The sequence below is a fragment of the Chrysemys picta genome, chromosome 1 (assembly GCF_011386835.1).
Source record: "Chrysemys picta bellii isolate R12L10 chromosome 1, ASM1138683v2, whole genome shotgun sequence".
NCBI lineage: Eukaryota > Metazoa > Chordata > Testudines > Emydidae > Chrysemys > Chrysemys picta.
Window position 1 is genome coordinate 73,778,500 of NC_088791.1, and position 27,456 is coordinate 73,805,955.

Consider the following 27,456-nt stretch of genomic DNA (forward strand, 5'->3'; position numbering starts at 1 on the left):
TATTCCCCAAACTGTGCCATGATCTCAGCTCACCACACCTCCAGGGAGAGGTACCCTGCTATACTGTCATCCCTCACAATCAGGCATACATACTCTGCATCACTCTCACTTCTCCCCATGCTTTTGCCTTTCAGACATCCCAGACAATCACTCTGCCATGCTCTCACCAACCGAGGAGGGGGGCCTGCTATCCTGATGCTTCTGAAGTTGAGGAATTGGAGGGAGGGTGTCCTTTTCTCCCTTTCCTTCCAAACTAAGGAGGAGGAAAAGGAATGGGGGAAGAAGGCATGATTGTCTTCTCTCTGCATAGTTAAAGAGAGGAGTAGAATTCTTGCCAAGTGAGGATAGGTGCTATTACTGGGGTATTGGTAACCTGTGTAGAATCAGAGTTCATGGGGCCTGAGCTTGGTAAGTGCTAAGTGGTGTTGATTGCCCTAAATTCCTGTTTACTTCAGTATGAGTTGAGGGCACTTAACCCCTGTTAATTCTGAACTTTTGGCTTGGGATTTGTTGTGTGGAGACCAGGTGGCATTCCCCAACAGAAGTAGGTGTTATGGGCAAACTGAGCCTTCTTCAGGAATTTTGTCAGCTGGGTTAGAGATTTTTCATATTTGTTATAATAAAGTTGCAGTCTTGTCAGCCATTCAGATGGTGAGTCCATGCTGTTGCATGAGAATTGCTGGGAGATCCATATGCTTCTAAAGAGAAAATGTACATGAATGTGTAAAGAGCCTTTTTTGAGTGAATGTCATTGGTTGAGAATTATTGTATTTAATATTTATCCATTAAAAGTTTAGTGTAAATTAAACAATTGCAGCTGAAAAAAGGAAAATTCATTTGTATAATTGTAATTCAACATGTACAGCTTATACTATATATATGCATGACTACTGGCACTATATATTATGTGAATTCTCTAATGTGACTGTTTCGGTTTATTGTAGGTTGCTGCTGAGAACAGTGCTGGCATTGGAGTATTTAGTGATCCTTTTCTCTTTCAAACTGCAGAAAGTGGTAATTTCAGTAAAGCTTCCATCAATCCAATTTATTCTTATAAATCGTCGCTGAATTTTTCTTTTAAAGTAATAGAATAAAAAATTCTGATACATTTAGGAGCAAATCCTGATCCTTTCATTGTGGCTACAAAGGACCTCACGTGCAGTGGAAATGGTGCCATTTTGCCATGCATGGCGGAGGCAGGATTTAGGGTGCCCTGGTGCAGGCGGTCCCTGTTCATTATGTGCTGTGAATCCCAGCTCTGCAGGGGCTCCACACGTGTCTCTATGCAGATGGGGTGGAGGAAATCAAGGCAGGGATAGCTGATCAGATACTAAATAAACCCACCAACTATTGCCCACTGCAGTATGGGGGCACAAGAGCTACAGCAGAGTCAGGATCTTGCATAGCCCCCTTGCAGCAAGCCCAGCTTCTAACAAATATAATACACAGTATTTCTTACTGTGTTTGCCTCTTAATGCTGACACCAAAAGCTCAATTATAATGCATCCTGAAATTAGAATCTGATTGAGAACATCTGACGTTTTACTGATTTTTCATAACATTCTAAGTCTATGATTGTTATTAATTTATATTATGGGGTCCTTATCCTACAAACACTCTGGTAGAAATTCATCTCTGTGCCGAGAGCTAGCACAAGGCTCATTTTGAGAGCTTAGGTGCAATTTAAGTGGTGATACGGCTTTTGCTAGTCCTTTGCAAAGGGTGAATTTCACACCCTGTGCATGGAATTCCCATTAATTTCAGCAGGAGTTTTCTGCAGACTGAGTGCTGATCACCCCAGCACCCACTGAAGTCAGTGCAAGGTGCTCAGCACTTTGTGGTTTCAGATTCTTAAGGACGGAACTTTTAAATCTTCTGAGATAATTTATCATTTAGGAAAACCCCCATAAATGAGAACTTTCTAAATGGAGCTGTACGAAACTGCTACTTTTCCTTTTGCAAATAATTGTATGCAAACATAATATTGTAATGAGCATAGTGTATTTAAGTTTAACAAAGGGCAAAGATACACCATTTTGCCCTATAAAGGCGTTACTGCTTCTCAGAAATTGTTTGCAAAACTCTACTTACATGTGATTCATTTAAAATAGAAATCCTCAGTAGAGTTCTAGCTGAAATGATGAAGAAAAGAAAACTTTTTATCAAGCAACTGCATTTGTAATTTTGGTTCTCTTTTTAAGTATCACAGCTATGAGAGTTAAAAAACCAACATCATCATTGCCACCACCAAGTGGATAATAAACTTGTTATATTTTTATACCTAAAATATGAAAGTTTATTTTGGATATAAATTGTTTGAATAGTTAAAGACTTGCTGTTGCAAGTTTTTGATTCATGAATAATAATCACAACAGGAGCCATTGTCTGGAAAGGAGTAGTAAGGAGAGGTACAAAGAAAATCCAGAAATAAAGCCCCTATTTAACAAAGCACTTAAGCAGGAGGCTTGGAGGACCTGTCTCTTATTAGTTATGGGAGATTTTCTATAATGTTGAACATGAATATATTTATTTAAATCAACTCATTTTTCAACACAATATAGCAATATTTTTAGTTTATGCAATCTGGGTCTGAACCTTAAGTATGGCATTTCAGATAGTCCTCTGTACTTCTAAATGTTTACTTGACTTACTCAAGAACTTGAACCTTTTGAGGTCCTATATTCCATTTCCTTATAGTGCGAACTGATTTGCTGACCCAACGAACACATCAAACTGTTACTGATACAAAGAACATAATTTCTTGGTCACACACCATCATGTATTGGGAAATGATTAATCAAACAAATACAGTAAATATAGTATAAATTCAAATATTAAGGGAACAGTTTTTAATTTACCAAAATGTTGAGGTTTCCCAATCAGTATTTTTCATTATTATTCTCTGAAGTAGAATGGTTCAATTTACTAGTTTGGATTAATCTATTTTAAAATTTAAATTAAAAGTAATTTTATAAGGCTAATTCATCAGGAGGGACAAAATCACACTTTTAAAGACTACTTTCTGCCTCAGAGCACTGATTTGCCGTTTGACTGGTTATATGCACACTTACCCACCCCCCCAAAAGAGACACATCAGCTTGCCAGATCTCAGTTGCAATAGCAATTGCTGGATTTGTTTTTTTCAGCAAAACAGTTTTTCAATTAGAAAATGCTGATTCATCAAAGTCAAACCCGAATGAATAAATAAAGATCTCCTATAACTGGAAGGGACCTTGACAGGTCATTGAGTCCAGCCCCCTACCTTCACTAGCAGGACCAAGTACTGTTTTTGCCACAGATCCCTAAGTGGACCCCTCAAGGATTGAACTTACAACACTGGATTTAGCAGGCTAATGCTCAAACCACTGTGAAAGTGGCAGTTTCAATATAACTTTTGTTGGGAATGTTTTGTGCTTAGGGCACTCACCTAAGATACAAGAGCGCTGGGAGAACCAATTCAAGTCTATGCTCTGCCTGATCCAGAAAAGAGAGTTGACCTCAGTTCTCCCACACCCTGGGGAAGGGCCAGAACCAATAGGTTATTCTATTGTCAAGCTCTCCTGTTGGAGCTGTTCCACTTTGTATAAATAATTATTCATTGGGAGGGAGGGAGCCCAGGTTTCCCAGATTTCAGGTGAGTGACCTAACCACTGGACAACAGAGTCAGTCTCAGTGTGGCCCAAAGAATGTTGAATTATTTATACAAAGTGGAACAGCTCCAGTAGGAGAGATTGAGAAAGGGAGACTGACTCTGTTGCCTGGTGTAAAGCTTTATCATTTGAAAGCTAGAAATAGAGACAGTATGATAGTATCTCTTTTCAGTCCTTTGAGATTCATTGGACTGGAAGAATCTTTTAGGTTATGTCTACAGAGTGAGTGGCAGCGAATCCCAGAGCCTGGATTAGCAAACTCAGGCTTGTGGTACGGTACTAAAAATAACTGTGTCAACATAGTGGTTTGGGCTGGAGCTCAGGCTCGGAAACCTAGGGAAGGAAGGGGGGGGGGGGCGTTTCAGAGTCTGAGCTCCAGACCAAGCTGCAACATGCACACAGCTCTTTTTAGCACCATAGCGCAAGCCCCACAAGCCCAACTCTTTTATGTAGATGTACCCCTAGAGGGACAGAGGAAATATATTCAATATTTTGCTAACAGGGACGATCCTTCCTTAATAGCCAATGACAAAAGTGTTTTTATGAGAGCACTAGTACAAATTTATATTTTAAAAAGAAAAATAACCAACCACCATACTTGGAGAGAGCAATACAACTTTTAAAATTTGAAAATTGCCTCGGAGATACCATGGTGATGAATGATTTTAATGCTTGGAAACAAGAAATAGAGAAAGCAGCCATAATGCAGGAATCAGGAAGAAAGAGGAAGAAAGAAGGATTATTTGAATTTTGAAAGTCATTTCAGATTTGAAATGTTAATTCTGAAATACACATACTGCTACAAAGAATTGTATGCATTACTGATTTTGTTTTGTTTCTTAGCTCCAGGTAAAGTGGTGAATCTCACAGTTGAGGCGTTAAATTATTCAGCTGTAAATCTGATCTGGTTTCTGCCTCAGCAACCAAATGGAAAGATAACCAGTTTCAAGATTAGTGTGAAACATGCAAGAAGTGGAATTGTAGTGAAAGATGTTTCTGTTAAAGTGGAGGACATTCTATCCGGGAGGCTACCAGAATGTAATGTAAGTGTTAAAAACAATTTAATTAGAGATGGACTCAAGGGATGAAATGTGGTGCCACATTTGTATTTTGAACACCCCCAAAATCTGGGAGCCTGCGGGATATGTTTCAGGTCCATTTCTAATTTTATAATTTGGTTGTAGGTCTCGGTTCTACAAACTGATGTACTGGGTACAGACAGATCTTTATGTCTGAGCTAGAGCTGGTCAAATTTTTTCTGACAGAACAGTTTTCCAGTGAAAAATGCAGTTTAGTCAAAATTAAAATGGTTCACAGAAACTTGTTGATTCTGATGAAATCTTTGATATAAAAATATTGAAATTGTTTGGATTCTCATTTTGTTTAGATGTTTAAAAGTTTAATTTTGACTTTATTATTAATAATAATAAATTAATAATATTATTAATAATAAAGTCAAAATTAAACTTTTAAACATTATCTAAACAAAATGAGAATCTAAACAATTTCAATATTCATTTCATTTCAACATATATATATAAAATGATTAATCATTACTGAAACATACATATATAAGTTGGAACGAAATGATAAAGTCAAAATGCATTTTTTGACATTATTGAAATGTTTCTAAATTTCCAAATTGAAATCTTTTGGATTTTCAGTTACACAAAAATTTTAAGTTTCAAACTTTTTGTTTTGATTTGGAATGAAAACATGTCTAAATTTTAGAATTTTTGGTGGGTCACAAATTCCATTTTCCAATAAAGCTCTAGTCTGAGTAGAGTCCCTTTGACTTCAAGGACTCCACATGGCCTGAATTGGAATTTGCCTAGGATGCTGGAATAATACCTTGATCTTGTGAGAAGTGCCATTTATAATGACTCCAAATTGTCAGGACCTTCGGTTCATATTTTATCTGAATGAGGATTTCCAGCATTACAGAGCCTCCTAACATCAAAATGAATTAGTTTGGTACCAATTCAGAAGGAAGAGTGCCACCTACTAAATTACTAGCACCATTTATTGCAGCATCTAGGTTTTTCTTGGCATTCTCTTATATAGCTGCTGATCAGGTTCAACCTTTTCTAGCCAGGTCAGCTCTATTTGGATTTAGAGTATAGTAGAACATTGCTAATTTGTGCCAATTACTGGGAGACTCTGGAACAGAATGTTTGAATACTGGAAACCAAATCTGGCAATGTTTCATCAACACCAGAGTTTTGGTTCTATTCAGCCATATTTGATACTGTTAGTATTTGTTAATTTGTGATGTAGAATCAGGCCTGAAGGAGTGGAATGAGCTGCATCCCCTGCACTGTTAATGATGCCATCAGGAGGAAGACGATAACAACCTGCATTTACATAGTGAGAAGTGAAAGAAAAACTAATTTTCAACTATTTTGTTTTAAAGATGCGGTGTTTATAATTTTTGTGTCTACACATTGACCATTGTTGATCCGGCATGACAGTTTTTAAATTTAGTTTATTTTTATCAGCTTTTTCAGATTACTTTTTTGGTGTTGTGAGAATCAAATTTATTTGAGCTTTCTCTAGTTACCAGCCTTTTTGCGTTCAATTCTTCTCTTGAATGCATGCCGAAGGCTTTCATTGATTTTTGGCCTTAGGGTTTGTAGGTAACTTTTATCCTACTAGTTAATATTTTTAAAAATCCACATTTTATAGCTATATAAAGAGGTATGATATTGCAAAGACTTATAGTTCAGCAGTGATTGATGCAAAATGGCTAAGTAATAGGTTTAGCTTTTCATGGTTCATATTTTATCTTTCTAGGAAAACAGTGAATCATTTTTGTGGAGTACTACCACCCCTTCAACTACTTTTGGCAAATCTACATTTCCTTCACGGGCTATGTTTACACCAAGTACAGTAGCACCTAGTCAAATGAGCTCTGTCTGGAATGAACCTATTAGTTTTGTTGTGACTCATCTTAGACCATACACCACTTATCTTTTTGAAGTCTCTGCCGTTACCACTGAAGCAGGTTATATTGACAGCACAATTGTCAGGACACCAGAAGCAGGTATGTTTTGCTTTCCGAGAAAAAACTTTTAACTACAGAGAAAAATCAACATGTTAAACTCTGAGATTTATTTTAAAATATAAACCAAAGGGATTCCAGGTTATACTGCAGGATGCTTTAGACTGTGATTCTGTCTTCAGCTAGATCTCAGACTGTGTTTCAATACATACATTCTGTGTTTTATAATTCCTGGTATGCTTAATCAGTTGCACCAGATGAGATCAATTGAATGTGTACATACTGTATACAATATAATGTAGAAAAGAGTGGAGATGGGAGTTGAGTTTCTTTGGGAAATAGAGTAAAGCAAAGTATGATTATCTAAAAGAGAAGGGAAATACTGTAGGTTCTTAATTCTGTGAAAACCTGAGGATAGCACAAAGCACGACAGAAGTGGAATTCATGGCATGAAGCTATAGGAGAACTTGGAATAGGAAAAGGTGGGTAAAGATGGCAGACTTAGTATTTCAAAGGGTGGACAGTGTAGTAGTGTACATGGGTCTATGTGCTATAATGCTTGTTGCCAGGATGAAATACAACGTGTAAATAAGCTCATCTTAAGAAGTGGTAAAGAGCCATCAGTACCTGGGCCAAACCCTGCTTAGCATCCCTGGCAAAGGTCTCTCCCCACTACTACTGAGAGCTGGGTGGTAATTTGTCCTATTTTTCATCTGCATCACACTGAGTGCTGGGATTCCAACGAGGAGACTCAGCACCTCTGAGCAGGTGTTCAGCATGTCCCAGGTCAGGCCCAAAGCTCAAAATCTAATTCTTAATTCTCACTTACTTCTGCCACTACTTCTGCACTCCTGTAGTTCGGGAGTGTCCACAACTTCCCGCAGCCAGTCAATCATATTTCCCTGCAGCTATTGAGAAACAGTGTGGAAGAGAGAGAAACACCTTTCCCAATGTTCCCCTGTCAGGATCCATAGCTTGAAAGGCAGTCCTAGAGCCAGCCATTGAATCCCAGGACTCTCAATACATTGCAAGTGATCTGTCACCAGGGGGCCAGGGTTGGAAACCAAGATTGCCTAGACACCTGCTAACTGGCCCGTTGCCGAAGACTGTTCATCAGTTGGACAGTGCAGCAATCTTTTATCTAGCACCGTTTGGCAATTCTGGGCTCTTCTTTCCTATGTCAGAATTCGTAGTAATTTGCAAATGAAAAGAGGTCTGACTCTTTCCGAATATTGTATAGGATTGAGAGAGGATGGGGACAGGTGTTCTTAAGACGGGGGGCTTTTGGCTAAGAGTGCTAAACCCCATTTGGTTTTATAGCTCAGTGGTTTGAGCATTGGCCTGCTAAACCCAGGGTTGTGAGTTCAATCCTTGGGGGGTCATTTAGGGAGCTGGGGCAAAAATCTGTCTGGGGATTGGTCTTGCTTTGAGCAGGGGGTTGGACTAGATGACCTCCTGAGGTCCCTTCCAACCCTGATATTCTATATTTGAATGTTTTGTTACAGATAAAGAACCCTAAATATATAGTTCTGACTGGGATAAATAAAGTTCTGTGTAGTTCCCAGTCTAATTCAGGGCTTTCATCCAACTTTTTCTCTGAGGTTTTCAAACTGTTAATGTGCTAGGACAGGTGTATTGGCCGTAAGAAAATCCTTGGGAATGGAGCAAAGCTCAAGTAAAAGGGCTTTGCTCTGCAATAGAATACCAGGGGTGGAAGGACAGAATCCTCAGTCCCAGCTGATCCAGGATGTCTGTGCAACTTGGTTGAAGCTTTTACTGTAAGGTCTGGAGGAGGAACTAGCAGATGGCATTCTGCTCCCCTATGCAGAGTTTGGCCTAGTGGATCTCTGATGTGCACAGGTCCACTGACCACATCTAGGGCCAGCCCAAATTACTTAATCCTCATTTAGCTTCAGAGGCCCAGTGTGGCACACAAGTTGAGGATTCTTAGGACATAGGGTCTCTGTTGGTTTTACTCTCCTATACATCCTAAAATGCTGCTGTGGGGCCTTACATGCATGTGTAAGGCACGCCAGGATTTTGTTTCTAGGCTGAAGTGAATGCTGATTGTGGGTTTCCCCTGGGGACATTATAGATAAATGAACTACTTTTTTCCTCATGATTTTTCTTCTCTGATGTTTGATTTAGCTTTAATAGAAATTTTTACAAACATTTCAATTTTTTCTAAATACGAGAAAGCTAAAGCTTGTATTGAACTATGCAGATTATAGTGCAAATCCAATATTATAGCTTCAGTCTGGGTATTAGAAAACAATGTTTATACATGCAAGTGCCTGGATATACAGTTTATTTTTTTTAATGCAAGGGATTTTGGTTTAGGAGTGCTGCTTTGCATTGATTGCAAATAGTCTGGCCCTCTCATCCAGACATTGAAACCCTCCCCCACCCCACAACTGACTCATGGTTACCCTCCAAGTTGCCAGAACTTTTTCACATTCCCCAGCATCAAGCAATCTAATGCCACCTCCCTCAAGCTACTGAAATCCCCACCTCCTACTCCAGCACCTTGACCCTCCCACCTTCGCGCATGATGCCACCCAAACTATGGCCTGGTCCACACTAACGCCCCACTTCGAACTAAGGTACGCAAATTCAGCTACTTTAATAACGTAGCTGAATTCGAAGTACCTTAGTTCGAACTTACCGCGGGTCCAGATGCGGCAGGCAGGCTCCCCCATCGATGCCGCGTACTCCTGTCGCCGAGCTGGAGTACCGGCGTCGACGGCGAGCACTTCCGGGATCGATCCGGGATCGATTTATCGTGTCTAGACAAGCCGTGATAAATCGATCCCAGAAGATCGATTGCTTACTGCCGGACTCGGAGGTAAGTGTAGACCTACCCTACATGTCAACTGCCAAATTCTCCTGCTTTCTTTTAGGATCAAATGCTGAGTAGCTGGGGTAGGCTCTGCGGAGAAGTGTGGTTTGAGGGTGAGGAATTTGCAGCCTAAGTAGCTTCCTGTGCCATGCAGCAGGCTGGAGCGCTGTGAATCCTCTGGCTCTGCGTTCCCCTCTTTTTGTCATCCCTGCATGCCTCTTCTAAATCCTGCTCCCTCCCGACATGCTCTGTGAAACTACATTAATTTGCTGCCACAAGATCTCCTATGGCCACAGTGGCAAAGGTGACCACATGACTCTTAATGACAAGTACCCTGCCTTGGACCCATTCCCAGCTGCTGAAACCATTCAAGTCCCCTCCTAGTTGAATCATCCCAGCTCTGCTGAACCCCTTCCCCATCCTTTGCAGTGACAGGGCTCTTCTTGCTTACCATGCTATTTGAGAATCCATTTACTTTTTTTTTCCCCTTTGCTGCTCATTTATGTGTTTAAAATTTTTGGACATGACTGTATTATAATTAAATATTATTACCAGATGTTTTGTGCAAAATCCAGCACTTGCATATTTTGTCATTGGGGATGGGATCAAGTGGAATCAAATAATAAATATTACTTCTATGAGTTATGTGACAGGATTTGGCCCTGGAAAAGAATTGCAGCTTCTCTTGATTCCTTGTAACCCTGACATTTAAGAATAATGTGTGAGTGTAGCTGATACCATTAGACTTGGCAAGATTACTTTATCATTCTTGGTTATCTTCACTGAGTAGCACCTAAGAAATTCCTCAGGATTGATAGGAGCTCTCTTTTCTTTCATTGGCAGCTGTTCTTATTTTGACAACTAGCTCGATAGGAGAGAGTTGTCTTTTTGTTTCTGTGATTGACATTGCTTTGAATAATACCATTTTTACCTCAGGTTTGTTCCGAAAAACGGAGGTGTTTGCTGAGCTGTGCACAAACAGCAAAATGGCTGGGATATTGTTATGGCAGTACATGAATAACATTGTTCATGTGCTGGTCTTTGCAGGATTGGCACTTTGGGCAGTATTGAAGGTCATCAAATTAGTTTTAGGAGACCTAGAGTATGAAAAGAGAGAGACTGCATACCTGTTGATCAAACTATCCATCACCATAGAATCTGAGTTCCTTTCACTGTAAAATCAATAGCAATTGTGAAATTCTTATTAGACTTGATGGAGTCTCTGATACTTCTCCCTTTTCAGGTTCAATTGCACATTCGTAGCTCTCTTGCAAGATAAGTTACCAACTACCCCCCCTTTAATTAAAAGGAAGTAAATTTAAATCAGAAAGAAAATTCCATATTAATATAAATCCTACTTTTCCAATTTACATGATGTTTTTAATGTCTTTTTCTGATCTTATTTTATATTTAATATGAATAATATGAATTAAATGATGCTTCTGGGAAACCCCAATATGAATTATATGTGTATACATTTTTTCCAATGTTGTTTTAGTTCCAGAAGATCCACCCCAGAATTTTGCCAAAGGCAACATTACCGGAAAGTCCTTCTCAGTGTCTTGGGACCCACCAAACATAATAACAGGAAAGTTTAGTTACAGAGTTGAGTTATATGGACCGTCTGGTAAGTCTGAATCAAACGTAGATTTTCTCTATCATTGTTAGGATAATTTTCTTTCAATAACTACATCACTAGCATTCTAAAAATGGATAGTTGAAAACAAATCTTTTCTTTTATGAAATTAGGCTTGGTAATAATTCTCTGATAACTTCTCAGTGAAAAGGATGTTTGTCATGGGGTTCACTCATTGCTAAGATGCCTCCTCATGGCTGTGTTTGGCGAATCAGCTCTTATCCAGTCTGACACCCCTTTCCTCACACAGTGGCCCCTCCTTGGTTGCCAGGACTCACAGTGCTCCCTCTTCATGACTCAGCCTCCAGCCAGGTCATTGTACAGTCCTCCTCTTCCAGGGTACCAAAGTCCTATTTCACTCATTTAGAGAGGCAGTATATTACACTGTCAATTAAATCAGAACTTGCAGGAGAACAAAACACAGATAAAGGAATGGATTTTAAGGGATAAGGCTAAAATTATTAACTTGAATGGGTTGTGAGATGAAGTGATTGGGGCCCCCACCCTCACTGAAAAATACCAGTCATTTATTTGGGTTCAGGGTAGTGGTAAATGACCTCCATGCTCCATAACCAATTTTTAGGGTTTGTTTCCTTCAGACTAATCTCTAGTATTTAGCCCTCCTCTGATCACTCTTGTCCTCCAACTCATGAGGGGGAATGAGGGTGCACATAAAGTCTGCAAAGAAATAAGGCTGCCTTTCTTCCTCAAGGATAATAGGGTCCAGAAGCCACCTCCCAGGTCTCTTACTCACGTGTACTTCTAGGACCTGGCACCCTGGAGCCTCTTACTACCATTGGCTACCTGTCTCAAGCTGGAACAAAGCTACAAACTCCACTTATTAAATTTGCATGTTTAAATCCTGTCTTTACTCTGTATTAACCTAAAACTGTGCGTCCAGGATACTGGCAATGGAGAAAAAAACTCACCAGACACCTTATCAATTCTAGCCCCAGGGAAAAAAATATTCCTAATCTCCAGAACTGCCACTTGATCAAACCCACACAGCATCTTCAGAACATGCTTCAAACTAGACCTCAGTTATAGGGCAGAGAGGGTGAGGCAGCAACCACAGAAGAGTAGCTGTTTGTGACTGAGTGCCACTGCTCCCATCATCTTTGCTTTACACAGACTGCTCAGAGGCCTTACTTTTTGTAGATACCACCATGCAGTTTATTTATAGTATTTCACTCACCACCTTTTAGGTACTAGTGCACTCATACCATTTACATTATCTAGCTTTACTACCCCTTCTCCAAAGCGGGGTGGGAGAAGAGGTTTCTCTTCCCAGAGAACACCCATTTGTCAGAGCCTACTAGCCTGCCTCCATCCCCTTTCTTTCTTTCTGTGCTCTTTTATCCAGTCTCCTTGTTAATGTGTTAATTAGCTCATTAGTTACCCAGCCCCAATCTGATCTGGTAATCAGGAACTTCTCTCCTTAATCGGGCCCTCCCCAGGGACCTAACTGGTTAAACAATGACCAGAGTGCTACTGGTTCAGGTGCTGATTCCCAGTACTTTGTCACAGAGCTGCCTGCCCATGATGGATTGATATACAGCGAGGGGGGCGCATGAGAGCCAGTCTGCTCTCTCCTCTCCCTACATCCTAGCCAATAGGCAGCACATGGAGGCAAATATCTCCTCTCTTGTTCCTGCTTCCCATCCAAGCATGATCACCACTTGTATTCTGGTCATGGGTAGGGAAGGTTCCAGAGCAGTTGAGCCTGACCCTCCCTTCCAAGGCCCCTATGGTTTGTCTTTCCCTTGCTAGTTCGATCAGATGTCCCACCATTGAGATGGAGATCGAGAGGGAGGGGGCGTTAGTGCAGAGTTCTTATATTGTTAAGCAGCATGGTGTGCCTTTTCCTCAGACAGTGCACTCAAAATTCACTCTGTTCCAATCAGTGATAAAGGTACAGGACTAAAAATTACTAACAAGTATATTGGCGTACCTAAGAAATTATCTGAAATTTTAAAAATAGGATTTGGCAAATAAGGGCCTTCTAGTGAGACCCATAGAGGCCAGTCTGCATATACCCATGCTGAATGTCAAAACTGATGCAATTACTCAGCTTGTACTTTATCCCCATTGAACTGAAATAAACAAAGCTATATATAACAGTCTCTGTGCCTGAAATTCACAGTTAGGCTTCAAATTTCTGTAGGTGTAGGCTGGGAAGGTATTTATCACATAGGCCCAAATATTGGTCTGGCCTTCTTGGCTGCACATGGGGAATTATGGGATCTAGGTCCCCCTCTCCCTTGCACAGGCTATGCTAGCATTAGGTCTTGCCTGACACTGAAGGGTGGGAGAGCTAGGAAAGGAAGGGGACTAGATGGAGTTTTGCCATGTGCCTCTAATGTACTGGCCATCTTATCTGTGCCAGAGCACCAGGTATTGACTTTGTACAGGGTATTTCCTCCCGGGAGCACGCAGGGCTGGCTCTACCATTTTTGCCGCCCCAAGCAACGAAAACAACTGCCCGAACTGCTGAAGAGCAAAAAAAAAAGCCACCTGTACTGTGCCACCCCAACAATGGACAGAATGCCGCCCCTTAGCATGTGCCGCCCCAGGCATGTGCTTCCTCTGCTGGTGCCTGGAGCCGGCTCTGGGAGCAGGAGAGAGACCAGGAGGCATATTGTGACAGAGCTACAATTAGGGTGACCAGATAGCAAATGTGAAAAATTGAAACAGGGGGCAAGGAGGTAATAAACACCTATATAAGAAAAAGCCCCAAAATTTGGGCCTATAAAATTTGGACATCTGCTCACCCTAGCTACAGTCTCCCTCCTGAGCAGCTCTAGGGGCAGCACACTAACATGTGCCTTACACTGGGAAGATCGTAAAGTGAAGATTTAGCCCTCTGTCTAAAAAGATGTATAGTACTAGTCAACATCTTAATGTCAGACATGACGGTTTTCATGCCTAATGATTTCCAATAACATTTGATGAAGTTGCTTGATTGTGAAATGCCTATCTACTACAAAAGTATTGGAAACCAATTCTCATTGTCCTCACATGTCATATATTCTTAATCAGGACATCAATAGTATTGCACAAGTTGGAATGAAAGGAATTACGGTCATCTGAGCATGACATTCAAAGGATTTTGTATTGTGTTATCGTTTTCCATCTACAGCTGTCACATGTCCTCAATATCATTCTGGACTTTTGGACTTTGATATTAAAGGCAATTAGAATTATCAGAGATGGGTAGATAGTGATAATCCAAAAGTTTGGTGATTTAATGAACCATTTTAAATATAGTCTAGTATCTGTAGTGAGTGGGGAAATCAACTAAGACACCTGAATACATATTGCACAAACATACATTATTTAAGAAACGATATTATTTTATCTTTATTTTAGTAGGAAACTCTTCAGTAACACAAGGGAATTGGATTATTGCCTTTTAAAATACTATTTTAATTTAGTATTTGAGCCACAATTTCTCACCAGAGAATGGAGAGCTCCCAGCATCTGTTATGAGAGAATCAGACAGCTCCAAAAGTGCCCCTTAGAAATGGTCTTCCCACTTGAACTTTTTGATATTTATCAGTGTTATTTGTGTAACAGAACCTGGGATCCATAGAACTAGTTCCAAGTTTAGAGCAATTCTTAGCGTAATATTCCAAATTCTTAACAGACCAGAAGAAAAGAGAGGTCTGTGTGAGCTGTACTTGACTTGAAGAAAGGGTTCTCCAGTCTGTGATACCTATATAATCAGTCACATTTTCTTTAAAGTTTATTACCCTTATAGAATCAGCTGTTATATTCAAATATTTCTATATTCTTCCTTCACTGTTCTTTTATTGCTCCACAATGAGGATATCTGGAGAGATGATGAGGCAGAATAGAATATTTCTTACCTATAACTATCCTTCCTGTGATTATTTTCTCCACCACTCCACACATATCTATAATGTGAACCTGGTTTTATATTTTTACTGATTTTTTTAGCTTAATCGTGGGTGGTTGTAGGGGTTCATGGTCGTCCCTCCCATCAGTCTTGGAGGGAGGCCACACCCCCTCATGACAGTATGTCTGTAAATGCAAAGCTCAATAGGGAATTAGCAGTCTCAGGGCTCTACCCCCCTGGGCAGAACAGAGTAATAAGTGGTCAAAGGGGCTCTGGCCCTCGGGCAAGGCAGAGCCATAAGTGGTCAATAGCCCAAAGAATCCTGGCTAGGGCAGACAGCAAGCAAACACAGGCTCTTTGGCCTAAGGTGGGCAGGCTGCCAACCCAGAGGTGGCATCAGCAGCAGGGAGTAGGGGGACCCAGGCCCACACTACTTCACCAGGTCCCAGCCCAGGGCCCTGACAGTGGTGGAGGACTCCACCACTGGGTCAGTGGGAATCCCACTGAAACACGCTGACCTGGACTCTGGCAACACAATCGGACTAATGTCTGGTGTCCTTGGGCTACTTACTACTACCCCTCCTGGTATACCTCCATCTCCTGGGGTTACTCCATCTTGGGGTACACTGCCAGTGGCAGTCCCAGTAGCTCCTCCAGGTACTGGACAGTCTGTAGTTCTGACACCTCCTTTGGGCCCTTGGTGCTGTAGAGCTCTATCGTGGGGGAAGAAATATCTTCTTCCTTCTCCAGCTCACACACAACTGAGCTCCAGGGCCTGCCTTTTAAACTTCCAGTCCCACCCCTCTGCTTCCAGCGGGGAACATAGCTTGCGTGGCTCCACCTACCAGAGGGTGGTTCGTGGCTTCTTCCCATCAGTCTCAGAGGGAGGCCACAAACCCTCACTACAGTGGTGTATATAGTTATACTAGGAGATACATAATTATAATTTTAAGACTAATTTTTAGAGCCCCCCCCAGTGAAGATTGTTGGAGAGATTAATTGTAGAAGAGAAATTAAAAGGAAAGAAATTTTCCATTCAGACTGGTTAAGAGGGTCTGCTCGTATTGCAATGATATATAAGTATTTTACCAGGAGCATGCAATATTACTTGTAATAAGTCATAGTTATCATAAGCGGATGGTAATTTCATTATTGTTAATAACTTCATTATTGGTTTTGTCTTTTTTCTTTCATTGTTATGGAAAATAACTATATTCAAAATGAAGAAATGTTCAATACTATTTGTATTAAACTGAAACTGTTTTCCCATTTCACTCTAGGTTATATTCTAGATAACAGCACAAAAGATCTCAAGTTCACATTTAGTAATCTAACACCATTTGCAACCTATGATGTGTATGTTGCTGCTGAGACAAGTGCCGGGATGGGGCCTAAATCTAATTTAACAGTTTTCACTCCTCCAGAAGGTAGGTAGGGTTATAGAAATAAAATAGACAAAGCTAATTGTCCTGCTATATATGATGATTGGTTTTAATTCTCCCTTCAAAGCCATTTGTGTAAATTGTGTATGAAAAATAGATGTGTTTCTAGTTCACTTCCTCTTCCAGATAGTGTATTATAAGCAAGAAGTCACAAATCAAAGAAAGGGAATACACAGAAAAGTTTTGTATGTTTAGCAAGCACATAAAATATTAAAAACACACCGTGACCACATTTATTTGAGTTCAGAAGCCTTCAAAGATTATGGGACTAATATGTTTTTGAATGAAAAAAAAAAAAAAAAGACATTACTTCTGTGCTGGGTAATTCAGTTAAAGGAACAACTCCATTATTTGGCCAGTAGATGGCAGCAAATAGTAGGGTAAGAGCATATTTCAGTAATTACATCAAATGTCACTCCACATGTACAGTTAATTATCTTTATAGTGATATTTTTCATATAGAACTCTTTTTAAAAAATACTGTTTTGTGAGTAGCTTGTGCTAACCTTGAAAAAGAAGAATGTGATCTATATGCATCATAATTGCACTACTTTCAACAAAATTAATTGTTTCTTTGTAAGGAGGTGATTAATACCCTTTAGTTAAAACATAAAAGCATATGTGTTTTAAAGGAAACCCCAAGAATACGTTTATATTTATTATAGTGAAATATCTCAGTATATAATAGGTTTGAAAATAGAACAGATGAAATGCTGCTCATGATAAGTACAGGAGACATCTAACAAAACTCAGCAGGTGTGAAAAGGCACATGTGCATTCTTCCCCCATCACCTTCCTTTTCCATCCTCCATCTTTCCCTTTCCCTGCCCATTTTTTTCTGTTCAAACCTGTGCAAGTTTTGTTCCTAGTTAAAACAAAACTAACAGACTTGTGAATTCCTTCCCCTAAATACTGCCTGCAGTGGCAACACCAATTTTCATGATGCTCTGACACTTTCAGATCTGCCTCCTGTGATTAGTGTTCCTCTTCAAAATCCAATTCTAGCTTCCTTTCTCAGTTATAAAATGATATGGATTGGATGAGTCCTTTGGTGGGTTAGTTAGTCTAGATTACCCAAACCGTGGACTGTGAATTACTAGTGAGCCACAAAACTCTTTCTTGTGTTCTGCGGAGTTTTGTATAGTTACATGTCGCTGATTCTCCCTCTCATTACCAGTGGAGAGAGTCAGAACAGGGTGCATATGGGAAGAGTGGGGGAGAGGGAGGGGGAGGGACGGAAAATGTAAAATAAAGGTAGACAGTTGAATTAATGGTTTTTTATTCAAAAAGGACACAATCTTTATCACACTAAACACAGCTAAAAATCATGAATAATTTCCAGTAAGAAATTGCTGTAGATGCCACAGTAATGTTATATGACTGTGAATGGGAGGAGAGATAGCTCATATCACAATTTATCTATTAAGATGCGCTTCACACTTATTACAAGGTTTGATACCATGTTCTCTGTCCTCTGGTCTGGTCACTGGTCCTCATTGACTAATGGAGTAGTTGATCCTGATTCTGTGTCATTACCTCCATGAGTCTCAGTTCTTTCAAACTTTTATTGAAGTTTGAGACATTTGCTGGAAAGTAGTGCCTACAGGCAGTGATGAGCTGCCAAAATCTTAACAACCGGTTCCCTCCTCACCCCACGAGGGAGTGGTGATTCGCGGGAAGCGGGGGGAGGGGGGGGAGGAGAAGCAGGGCGGAGCGTTCAGGGGAGGAGGCGGAGGCAGAGCAGAGGTGAGCTGGGGCCGGGGCCGGGGCGGGGCGGGGCGGGGAGCTGCCGGAGGTTTATCGGTTGTTAAATTTAAAAGCCCTTTTAGAACCAGGTATCCCGCGGGACAGCCAGTTCTAAAAGGGCTTCTAAATTTAACAACCGGTTCCTGCTCACCACTGGCTCCAGCTCACCACTGGCTACAGGCCCTAGCATTGATCAGGTCTCTATCGTGCTAGGTGCTGTACAAACACATAGTAATAGATAATCCCTGTCCCAAAGAGCTTTCAGTCTTAGATTCCAACCCACTTGCTTCATGCTTAGCTTTGTATACTATAAGGAGTCCCATTGATTTCAATGTGACTACAAGGTTCAGGACCTAAATACACAAGACAGACAAAAGGTAGGAGGGGAAACAGTAAGAAGAAGTGAAGTGACTTGCCCACGTTCATATAGCAGGTCAGTGGCAGAGTCTGGAATAGAATTCAGATTTCCTGACTTCCAGACCAGTGTTTTCCTCCTGAACTGCATTCCCACTCTGACCCATATTCTTTTATTTTATTTATTTGTTAGATTTATTTTTTTAGTTGCTTCTGGGAAAAGTAGCAGGTGATGATAGTATTCCAATATTCAAATGTTGGTTTAAAAGCAATGGGTTATTCTAACTTATTTTCAGCAAGAAGAAGTGAGTGTTATACCCCTCCAATTTGAACACTGGTTTATTTTGGTATTCATATTTGTGCTAGGCAACACAAATATTCTCAAGTGCGTCATAATATGACAGATTGATAATTTTGATCCTAAACCTACAAACCATCGCTTATGTGAGTAGTCCCATTTGTAGTTAAAGGACTACTCATGTGAATTAGGATTAGCAGTCCTTTTATCTATATTACTTTAGGATGAATGATTTTGTGCCTCAAATTCTATGAGAACCATTCTGTGGAATGTTAAGACACTGATGTGTGATGTTCATTATTTTGCATGTAAAGAGTCAAAAAGTTCTAGAGTTTAAGGCCAGAAGGGACCACCAGAGCATCTAGTCTGACCTCCTGTATCACAGGCCACCCACACCATTCAGCATCCACTCACTAAGCCCAACAACCGAAATTAGACTGAAATAGACAGGGAGACTAGACTGTTATGTGTCACCGGCAGAGAATACGAGGGACTGAGGTACCCCAGTGCCCAAGGCACCTGCAGTGGCAGGGAAAGGATTAAATGATATATACGTACACTGTAAGATCGTTATTAATACTAAAAGGCAAAATGGAAATAAAACTCATAAAAATGTGATACACAAAATGGGACCATCCTCAGTTATAATTTTCCAAATACTTTTTCATTTCATGCATTTATATATGTTTAATTTATTTACGCCTAAGTTTGTATAAGTTTGTTCAAACTGATGTAGATCAGCATAGATCCATTGACTTCCAGTGCAAATGACTTCAATTGGAATTGAGATATACTGATTTACTCCAGATGAGGATCTGGCCTTGTTCATACAGTCCTATTAAGATAGTGCATATCATATAACTATCTGTATGTTTTTAAGTTATGATTTAATCAGTGGGATACAATTTTCTTGAAGTAACTTGTTGATTGCACTGGAACAACTCAGTTCATAAACAGTTAAAATCTGAATAGATGCTTAGATTGCCTTTGTTCAGTGTGCTGAAAAAGTTGACAGTAACATTTAGAAATCAATTGGCAGTGTTCAATTAAATTCAGTATTGGCGATAACAACATTTAATTTAATGGTTTTTTGTTTGTTTTAGTTCCAAGTGCTGTATCTGATTTACAACTAGCAGAAGTAGAAGCCACTCTCATAAGAATTGCTTGGAGGAAACCAGAACAACCAAATGGAATCATTACTCAATATAGGGTTAAAGTGTTAGCTCAGGACACAGGAGTGACTGTGGAAAACACAATTCTCACAGGGAAAGTTAAGGTATTTCGGTTTTTATTTGGCTATTCAGTTTTGGTTACCTTGCTCATGTGATAGTTGGTGTGGCTTTATTTTAAATTACAAAATTAGTTACTATTGATTAATTTACAGTCCTTTCAGGCTGTCCCTTATTTCCTGTTCTATTTTTAATTGAGAGTTAAAGTTTCTAGTTTCACCTCACTTAGAGTATATCCACACTGCAATAAAAAGCCCATGGCATGGCCCTCGCTGGCTTGGGTCAGTTGACTCAGCCTCATGGGGCTTGGGCTCCAGATCTAAAAATTGCAGTTTGGGCTTGGGCTAGAGCCCAGGGTCTGAAACCATGTGATGGGGGGAGCTCAAGCTCCAGCCCAAGCTTGAATGTCTACACTGCAATTTTTAGCCCCACAGCCCAAACCCTGCCAGCCCGAGTCAATTGATCCAGGCTCTGAGACCTGGTACCTTGGATTTTTACTGCTTGAAAGCTTCCACGCATGTGTCACTAAAATGGTTTTGACTTTATAGTTGAGCAAATGTAGCAAAGCATAGGAGACAGACACTGCCTTTTTGCCAATAAAGATTTAAAGGCATTTTGCCACAATGTATCTGGTACCAGTAAATATTATGTGGATTTTTCCAGGTTAATTTGGAAAAGTATCTGTATTCCTATTAGCCAGTTTCTTAACCTCTGCTGGTCTAGATTCTTTCATCTGTACTCAAGTTGAATCCTGCCCTACTCTGAAATGAATGGACTGTTCACACAGTAAGGTATAACTGAACATGAATAAGAGTGGCAGAATCTGATTCTCTGTGTTTACTGATATTGGTCTAAACAAAGGCTTTTTTATGATTTGTCACAGAAAAGGGTACTTTTCAATAACATTTCCTTTGAATAGTGATTCTTAAATCATTTTTTTAATGTTTAGGAATACTGATTTTCAAGAAAAAGGATATTTTTCAAAATAAACATGTAACTCAGATAATTAGTTGGCATTATTATTAGTCTTATTATTCATTTATTTATGTATTTATGGTAGTGTCCTCTTCTCCAGCTGAGAATGGGATCCCATTGTGCTAGGCAGTATAGAAACATGTAATAAGAGAGAGATCTTGGTCTGGGAGATTTAGAAAGTTTTATTAGTCCCATTTTACAGATTAGAAACTGAGGCTCAGAAAAATTAAGTAGATCTGGTCAAAATTTCCTGATTTTTTTAATGAAACTTTGATTTGAAATTTTGATCTGAAATTTAAAATTTGAAAAAATATTCAGCTAGATTTTTATATAAAAAAAATGATTGGGGGTGTTCAATCAGCTACCGAGCTGGTCAGAATTTGTTTTTATTTTTGAAAAAAATCCACATAATTTTCAATAAATTTTAACCCAAAATCACAATTTTTTTACTAGCCTTTCAACAAGTTCTGCTATTAAGTGACTTGCACAAAGTCACATGGGAAGTCTGTGACAGAACCTTGAATTGAATCTAGATCTCCTGAATATTACTTCATATTTGATCCTGTGCCACTGACCCAATTAACTTTCCCTCCTCCCCATTTCTTATCCTTCTGCAGTCCAGTCAGTCTGTTCCTCCTTTTTCTCCGTGCCCAGCAGGCAGAGCATTGAGAATGCAAAATAGACAGTCTCCCTTCTCTCAATTTTAGTGCTACAGTGACCCCCTACAGCCCTGGGCAGGAGTATTCTTAGTGCAGATGAAATCTGTGCAGAATTTAGCTGCCAAACTCTAACAAGTCTACTAAGCAGAGAGATATTTAAAAGGCTTTTCACTTGACCAGATTTAGGTGAATTTTCCTAGATATTTCAAAAGGCACATTCAAAATAACACCCCTGCTAAGTTTCGAGACCTTGCTCCAAAGCTGGGGGACACTAGAACTTCTTAATGAAATGGTTGCAAGAATGTTGTTAACATGAGCAAAACAACATGTTTTCCTTTAATCCTGTTTCCAGAAGGTACTAAACAGTTTTAGTTGAAACTTAAAAAAACAAAATCAGCCTGAGTCAGATACCCAGCATTGAAGATTGCAGCTCAAATAGTTAAAGTTTCTCAAAGTTATAAGCAATTGAAAACAAGGTTTTATAACAGGAAGTGTCAGGCAACCTTAATTGTAGTTGTTGATACCAGCTCCACCTATAATGTATATTCATCTAATCTCGCTAGTATATATACATACTATTATATACTATTTATATGTAATACGTATCTATACGTATGTTTATGTGTGTGTGTGTGTGTGTGTATATATATGAGAAAAATGAGTTAACGGTAAGTATCATATTTGGTTTGTGATTTATTTGTTGTTGTATTTTTAATCTTTAGCATTCGATGGATTCTGTGGGTCCAGACATGTTAAATGAAAATATCCAATCTACTTTCACTTGGGATTCAGTAGAAACAGCCACTGGACTGTATGAAGGCTCAGCTGAGATGTTTCCCATGATACAAACAGTTTCTTCAGTAACATTTACTAGTCTATCTAGTGATAACTTGCCCACCATAAATGGAGCAGCAGAACTACATTCAGTTTCTGGTAAAATTCTAAAATATTTTTATACCTACCTCATTGTTCAAAAGGTCCCTGTCACTGTCACAAATATGATCTTTAGCACAGAGTTCAACCAAATTAGTACTGGGTCATTTTCTGGAGTCAATTTTTTTACTACCAAATAACCTTCTGAAGCAACTGTGAATGCCACACAGGCAGGAACTAGCCCCTTATCACCCAGCTGACCTTCTTCCTAGTGAAAGTAGCACACTAGAGCCATCAGCCAAGCTGCATAGACAATCAGTTATTACAGTTGCCAAAGCAGGTGTGATTGCAGGGGATTAACATATCTCCAAGCCCTTTACAGACCTTGATTTCCGTGATCCTTTTGACTAATAGCTTTTCAAATGTCACTGAAGGTAAATAGGTCAAAAAGTTACAACTCTGCTCTATGGGGTGGCAAACAGGTGGAGATGACCCCCCATGTCATGGTGATGTCATTAGTGTATACACTTGTTCTGCGTTATCAATGGAACATTGTTTCTTTACTAAGTATGGATATTTATGACCCATTAAACAAGACTTAGTTGACAGATACAGGCTTAAAATACCTCTCCAAATTTTTACAATGAGAGCTTTAAACAGCAGACAGAGGGCTAAATTCTGATTTTATTTATGCTCCATTAAAGTCCCTGCATCTGGTTTGCAGTGTTTTTTAGCGGTGTTGTCACAGGATATGAGAGACAAGGTGGATGAGGTAATATCTTTTATTGGACCAACATCTGTTGGCAAGAGAGACAAGCTTTCAAGCTTACATAGAGCCATTCTTCAGGTCTGCATCTGGTGTAATACAATATTCAAATATAAGTAATTTATTTTATCTTGAAAATATTTATCAGTTAGCTGCAGACAGGTTTTCAAAAGTGGCCACTGATTTTGGATGCTTCCATTTTTGGATACTAAACTCAAGAACCCTTGGCCTAATTTTCACATAGGCTGTCTCCACCCCTTCATGTGCATGTTCAGAACGCTGTAGTGTAATGACACCTCTATGGGGCACTGATTTTGACTAAGCTGGCTACTGAGTTTAGACTATACCCCTGATATCCTGAATAGTCTCCTGATTCAACCCTGGCCTTTTAGCTTTGTTTTATAGCAGTGTTTCCCAAACTTGGGACGCCGCATGTGTAGGGAAAGCCCCTGGTGGGCCGGGCTGGTTTGTTTACCTGCCCATCTGCCAGTTCGGCCGATCGCGGCTCCCACTGGCTGCGGTTCGCTGCTCCAGGCCAATGGGAGCTGCTGGAAGCGGTGGCCAGCACATCCCTTGGCCCACGCCACTTCCCGCAGCCCCCAGTGGGAGCCGCGATCGGACGGACCTGTGGACGGGGCAGGTAAACAAACCGGCTCGGCCTGCCAGGGCTTTCCCTACACAAGCGGCATCCCAAGTTTGGGAAACACAGTTTTATAGTATTGGCCCTGCTCATTCCCTCCTACCAAAACACCCACATGAAGGGATCTCCTTGAGAAGACCCAGGAGTAGATGCTCTTGAGATTGATCACATCATTTAGCTGGGGAGAAGGAAGAGGAAATTCCTCACTCTGTGGAAAAGAAAGCAAGGCCCACTCTATAGTTTAGTAGATTCCTGTGGGTCCTGGGAGGCTGGGGCCATCTACACAGAGGCCTTATACTTCCATATCAGCATTTCCCCCTGCCCCCTTCCCAAACTCCTTGGGGCCACAGACCTCAAGATCCACAGACTATAGGGGAGACAATCTGCATTCCCTGTCCTCAGTTATCCTGCTGACTGTTTAGCTTAGTCCACTGAGTGACAACCCAATCCCAAAGCCTGGACTTTGGACTGTGTGGAGAGGCCTCTACAGGGTCTAGGGAGTAAGGACAGATGTGAAAACATGGGGAGATCCATGCACAGAGTGTCCCCTCCATGTGTAAGTTATAGGCCATGATGTAGCCTATTATTTATATATTCTAATTGCCATGAAAGTGAGGTGGAAATGCCTACAATAAAATGTGTGTGCAAAAATATTATAGCTTCAGCTTAGACTTTGGAAAAATAATTTAATTTTACAAATGGATAACAAAGTTTTTTTCCTTTTAACCACAGATAACCAGTATGTCATCATTTCATCTGAACAGTTGTCATATACAGTAAAAGGACTTATACCTTTCACAGAATATACAATCAGTGTATCTGCTTTTACCATTATTGGAGAAGGGCCTCCAGCTGTTCTCACCGTTAGCACACGTGAACAAGGTAACATTGCATAACTTTGAAATAATTTCATGTAAGGGATTCCTCCTTCCACCCCAGTTTTTGCCATGATTTAATCTTTCCTTCACCCACGTTAACTCTTTTTTTTTTTTTTAAAGTTCCAAGCTCAGTGCAAAATATTTATTATAAAAATATTAGCTCATCATCTGTTTTGCTGTATTGGGATCCTCCAGCAAATCCTAATGGAAAAATCACTCATTATACAATTTACGCAATGGAACTGGACACAAAGAGAGCATTTCACATGACAACTGCGAACAATAGCTTCCTTATAACAGGTATGGGATAGCTTTAGCATGAGGGGGTAGACTAGATGACCTGTTGAGGTCCCTTCCAGCCTTACATTTCTCTGATTCATAAAAATAGTTGCAACTGTGTTATACAAAATTTATCAAACTGACTATTTAGAAATGTAGGTAGTCCAGATCATTCCTCCCCAATCTTCATGTGGAAGGGAAGCATTTCTGCAACACTGTCCCCTCTCCCCTTGCAGAAGGTGGGGAAGGGACAATGAGGCTGGAGGAGAGGAGTGGGCAGGCTGGGGGAGAAGACCTATTGTACCCACCTCTGGGTTCATGGAAGTTATCTGAGAAAGGTAATAAACGCTAGGTCCAGGGGCTGGCATGGCTAGAAAGCTCCCTGGCAATATGGCTCCAATGGACTTGCTCTGCCTATAAACTGAGGAGGAGGATGGGGGCCAGAGCTGGTGCAGGGGCAGAGAGGGCCCCTGCATCAATGGCCCAAGCTTCTTGTGGATCCAGAGGACTCTGCAATTTTGGGGAGTGGCTTTTATATAGAGGGCGAAACCCACTATCCTGGCTCTTCAGGATGGTAGTTAGTAATTTTTGCAAGGGATTTCTAATGGGAATTTTCTCATAGAACATCCCCTCCTTGGCTTTTCACAAGGGAGGGGGTTAGTTTGGCTCAGTGTTTCTGTGCTGCTAGTTCTTTTTATGACTTTCACCTTTTTACACAGTATGTGTTAGAAATTTATCATCTTTTTCTACTTTAAAAAAATACCTTTTTGTATATTAATTGAAGAAAAGGCATCCCATTGTGAGTTTTCAGACACCTGTTTGTACTAACCAAAGTACTAAAATATATATAGATGCTCACACACACACTGGATTCCTAATGGATAAATTGTTAAAGCTATGTACAGAGACTAAGCTAATCAATTTCTGTTGAAGTCAATGGGAGTGATTAGTTGAAGCCCCAAACATAAATTTTATTTTAGATAGTGCGTTTTAGAATATCTCATTGTGGCTCTATTGGCTATTAATTGTTTTTTAAGTTACATAAATTCTTATATAGCTATGAAAACTATTTGAACATTGCCCCTTTTTATACTTAATATGTGAACTAAAAGGAAATAGGATGTTGAAGAAGAATCACAGGCTAGGATTTCTTTTCTTGCTCTTCTTAGGTCTGAAAAAGTATACAAATTATAAAATGAGAGTAGCAGCTTCCACCACAGTGGGAGAAAGTGCTCTGTCTGAAGAGAACGATATTTTTGTGAGAACACCTGAAGATGGTAAGTCTCTTGTTTGCAGTGATGCACAAACAAATGATAAAACATACACATTGAGATCTATTTCCAAAATTTGGAATCTTCTAAAAACCACTCAAACTAAGACTCTCCCACCACTCAGTGTTGCTTCCCTCGGCCAGTTTTGCAGGCCTGGGAGGAAAGAAATAAACTTCAGCAGTACCTGAAGGTCAGCAAATTTGGGTTCTGGTGCACCAACAGGGGAGCAGCTCCAGAACCTTCACTGAAAATGCCCTGTCTCCAGCTCCTTTCTAATTAACCCCGGGGTTATTAGCTTGGAAGATCCACAACTTCTGATCATGATGTGGAAGATAGGTGGCTTCTGAGGCATCCAGAACCTAAACCATTAAAAGCTTTTTATCTTAAAACCAGCATTGTAAATTTCACCCAGAAACAATTTGGAAACCACCTCAGATCATGGAACCTGGATGAATGTGCTGTCTACAAGTGGAGCTTCTTTATCCATTGAAATTGATCAGTAATTTTAGCATAAGATATAATATTGCAGGAACCACATGCACTGTTATATATCAGGTCAAGATTTTGTAGCTCTAGATGGTATCTGAGCACAGCCCCTCTCTCCACAGCATGCTCCTCTCAAAACCCTGCCCACCCAAGAGTTACTGCCGTTCCTAGAAGTATTAATTTCTTCTCAGAATTGGCACCCCCTTGAGAAATGGGTAGATTGTATGGACACAGGCGTCAATAGTAGCCTAGATCTTTAGGGAGTCCTTCTGCCAGAGGGGAAGGGGAGGACAAGTGGTAGCATGGATGGGCCAGCACACCACATAGTTTGTCTTTCTTTTCCACACAGATCCCGGAGAGGCATAGGATTTGGATCCTATCCCTCTGCAATCTGATCTCCCCTGAGGGGAACCTTGGTTGGAAACATAGGATAGGGAAAGCTGTGACAATTCCTAGGCCCTTTCTCACACACATTTACTCTCACTCTTGTGGGTTTTACCTTAAGTGAGTAAGATATGGCTCAGTATCAATCTTACCTATTTAATTCCATATGGAAACTGGAATAGTAATTTTGT

The 27,456-nt window shown here is 40.2% G+C and overlaps 1 protein-coding gene across 8 annotated transcripts in view; it reads left to right on the forward strand.

Moving 5' to 3' along the window:
- PTPRQ (protein tyrosine phosphatase receptor type Q) overlaps positions 1-27,456 on the forward strand; it is a 196,382-nt gene that overhangs the window by 54,680 nt on the left and 114,246 nt on the right. For all 8 annotated transcript variants that reach the window (XM_042850788.2, XM_065559792.1, XM_065559816.1 and 5 more), the window contains exons 21-30: positions 945-1,014; positions 4,494-4,693; positions 6,444-6,693; positions 10,989-11,117; positions 16,266-16,412; positions 19,929-20,101; positions 22,411-22,621; positions 24,700-24,849; positions 24,966-25,145; positions 26,294-26,401. In XM_042850788.2, coding sequence (XP_042706722.2) covers positions 945-1,014; positions 4,494-4,693; positions 6,444-6,693; positions 10,989-11,117; positions 16,266-16,412; positions 19,929-20,101; positions 22,411-22,621; positions 24,700-24,849; positions 24,966-25,145; positions 26,294-26,401 — 1,618 coding nt within the window. The remainder of the gene's footprint in view (positions 1-944; positions 1,015-4,493; positions 4,694-6,443; positions 6,694-10,988; positions 11,118-16,265; positions 16,413-19,928; positions 20,102-22,410; positions 22,622-24,699; positions 24,850-24,965; positions 25,146-26,293; positions 26,402-27,456) is intronic.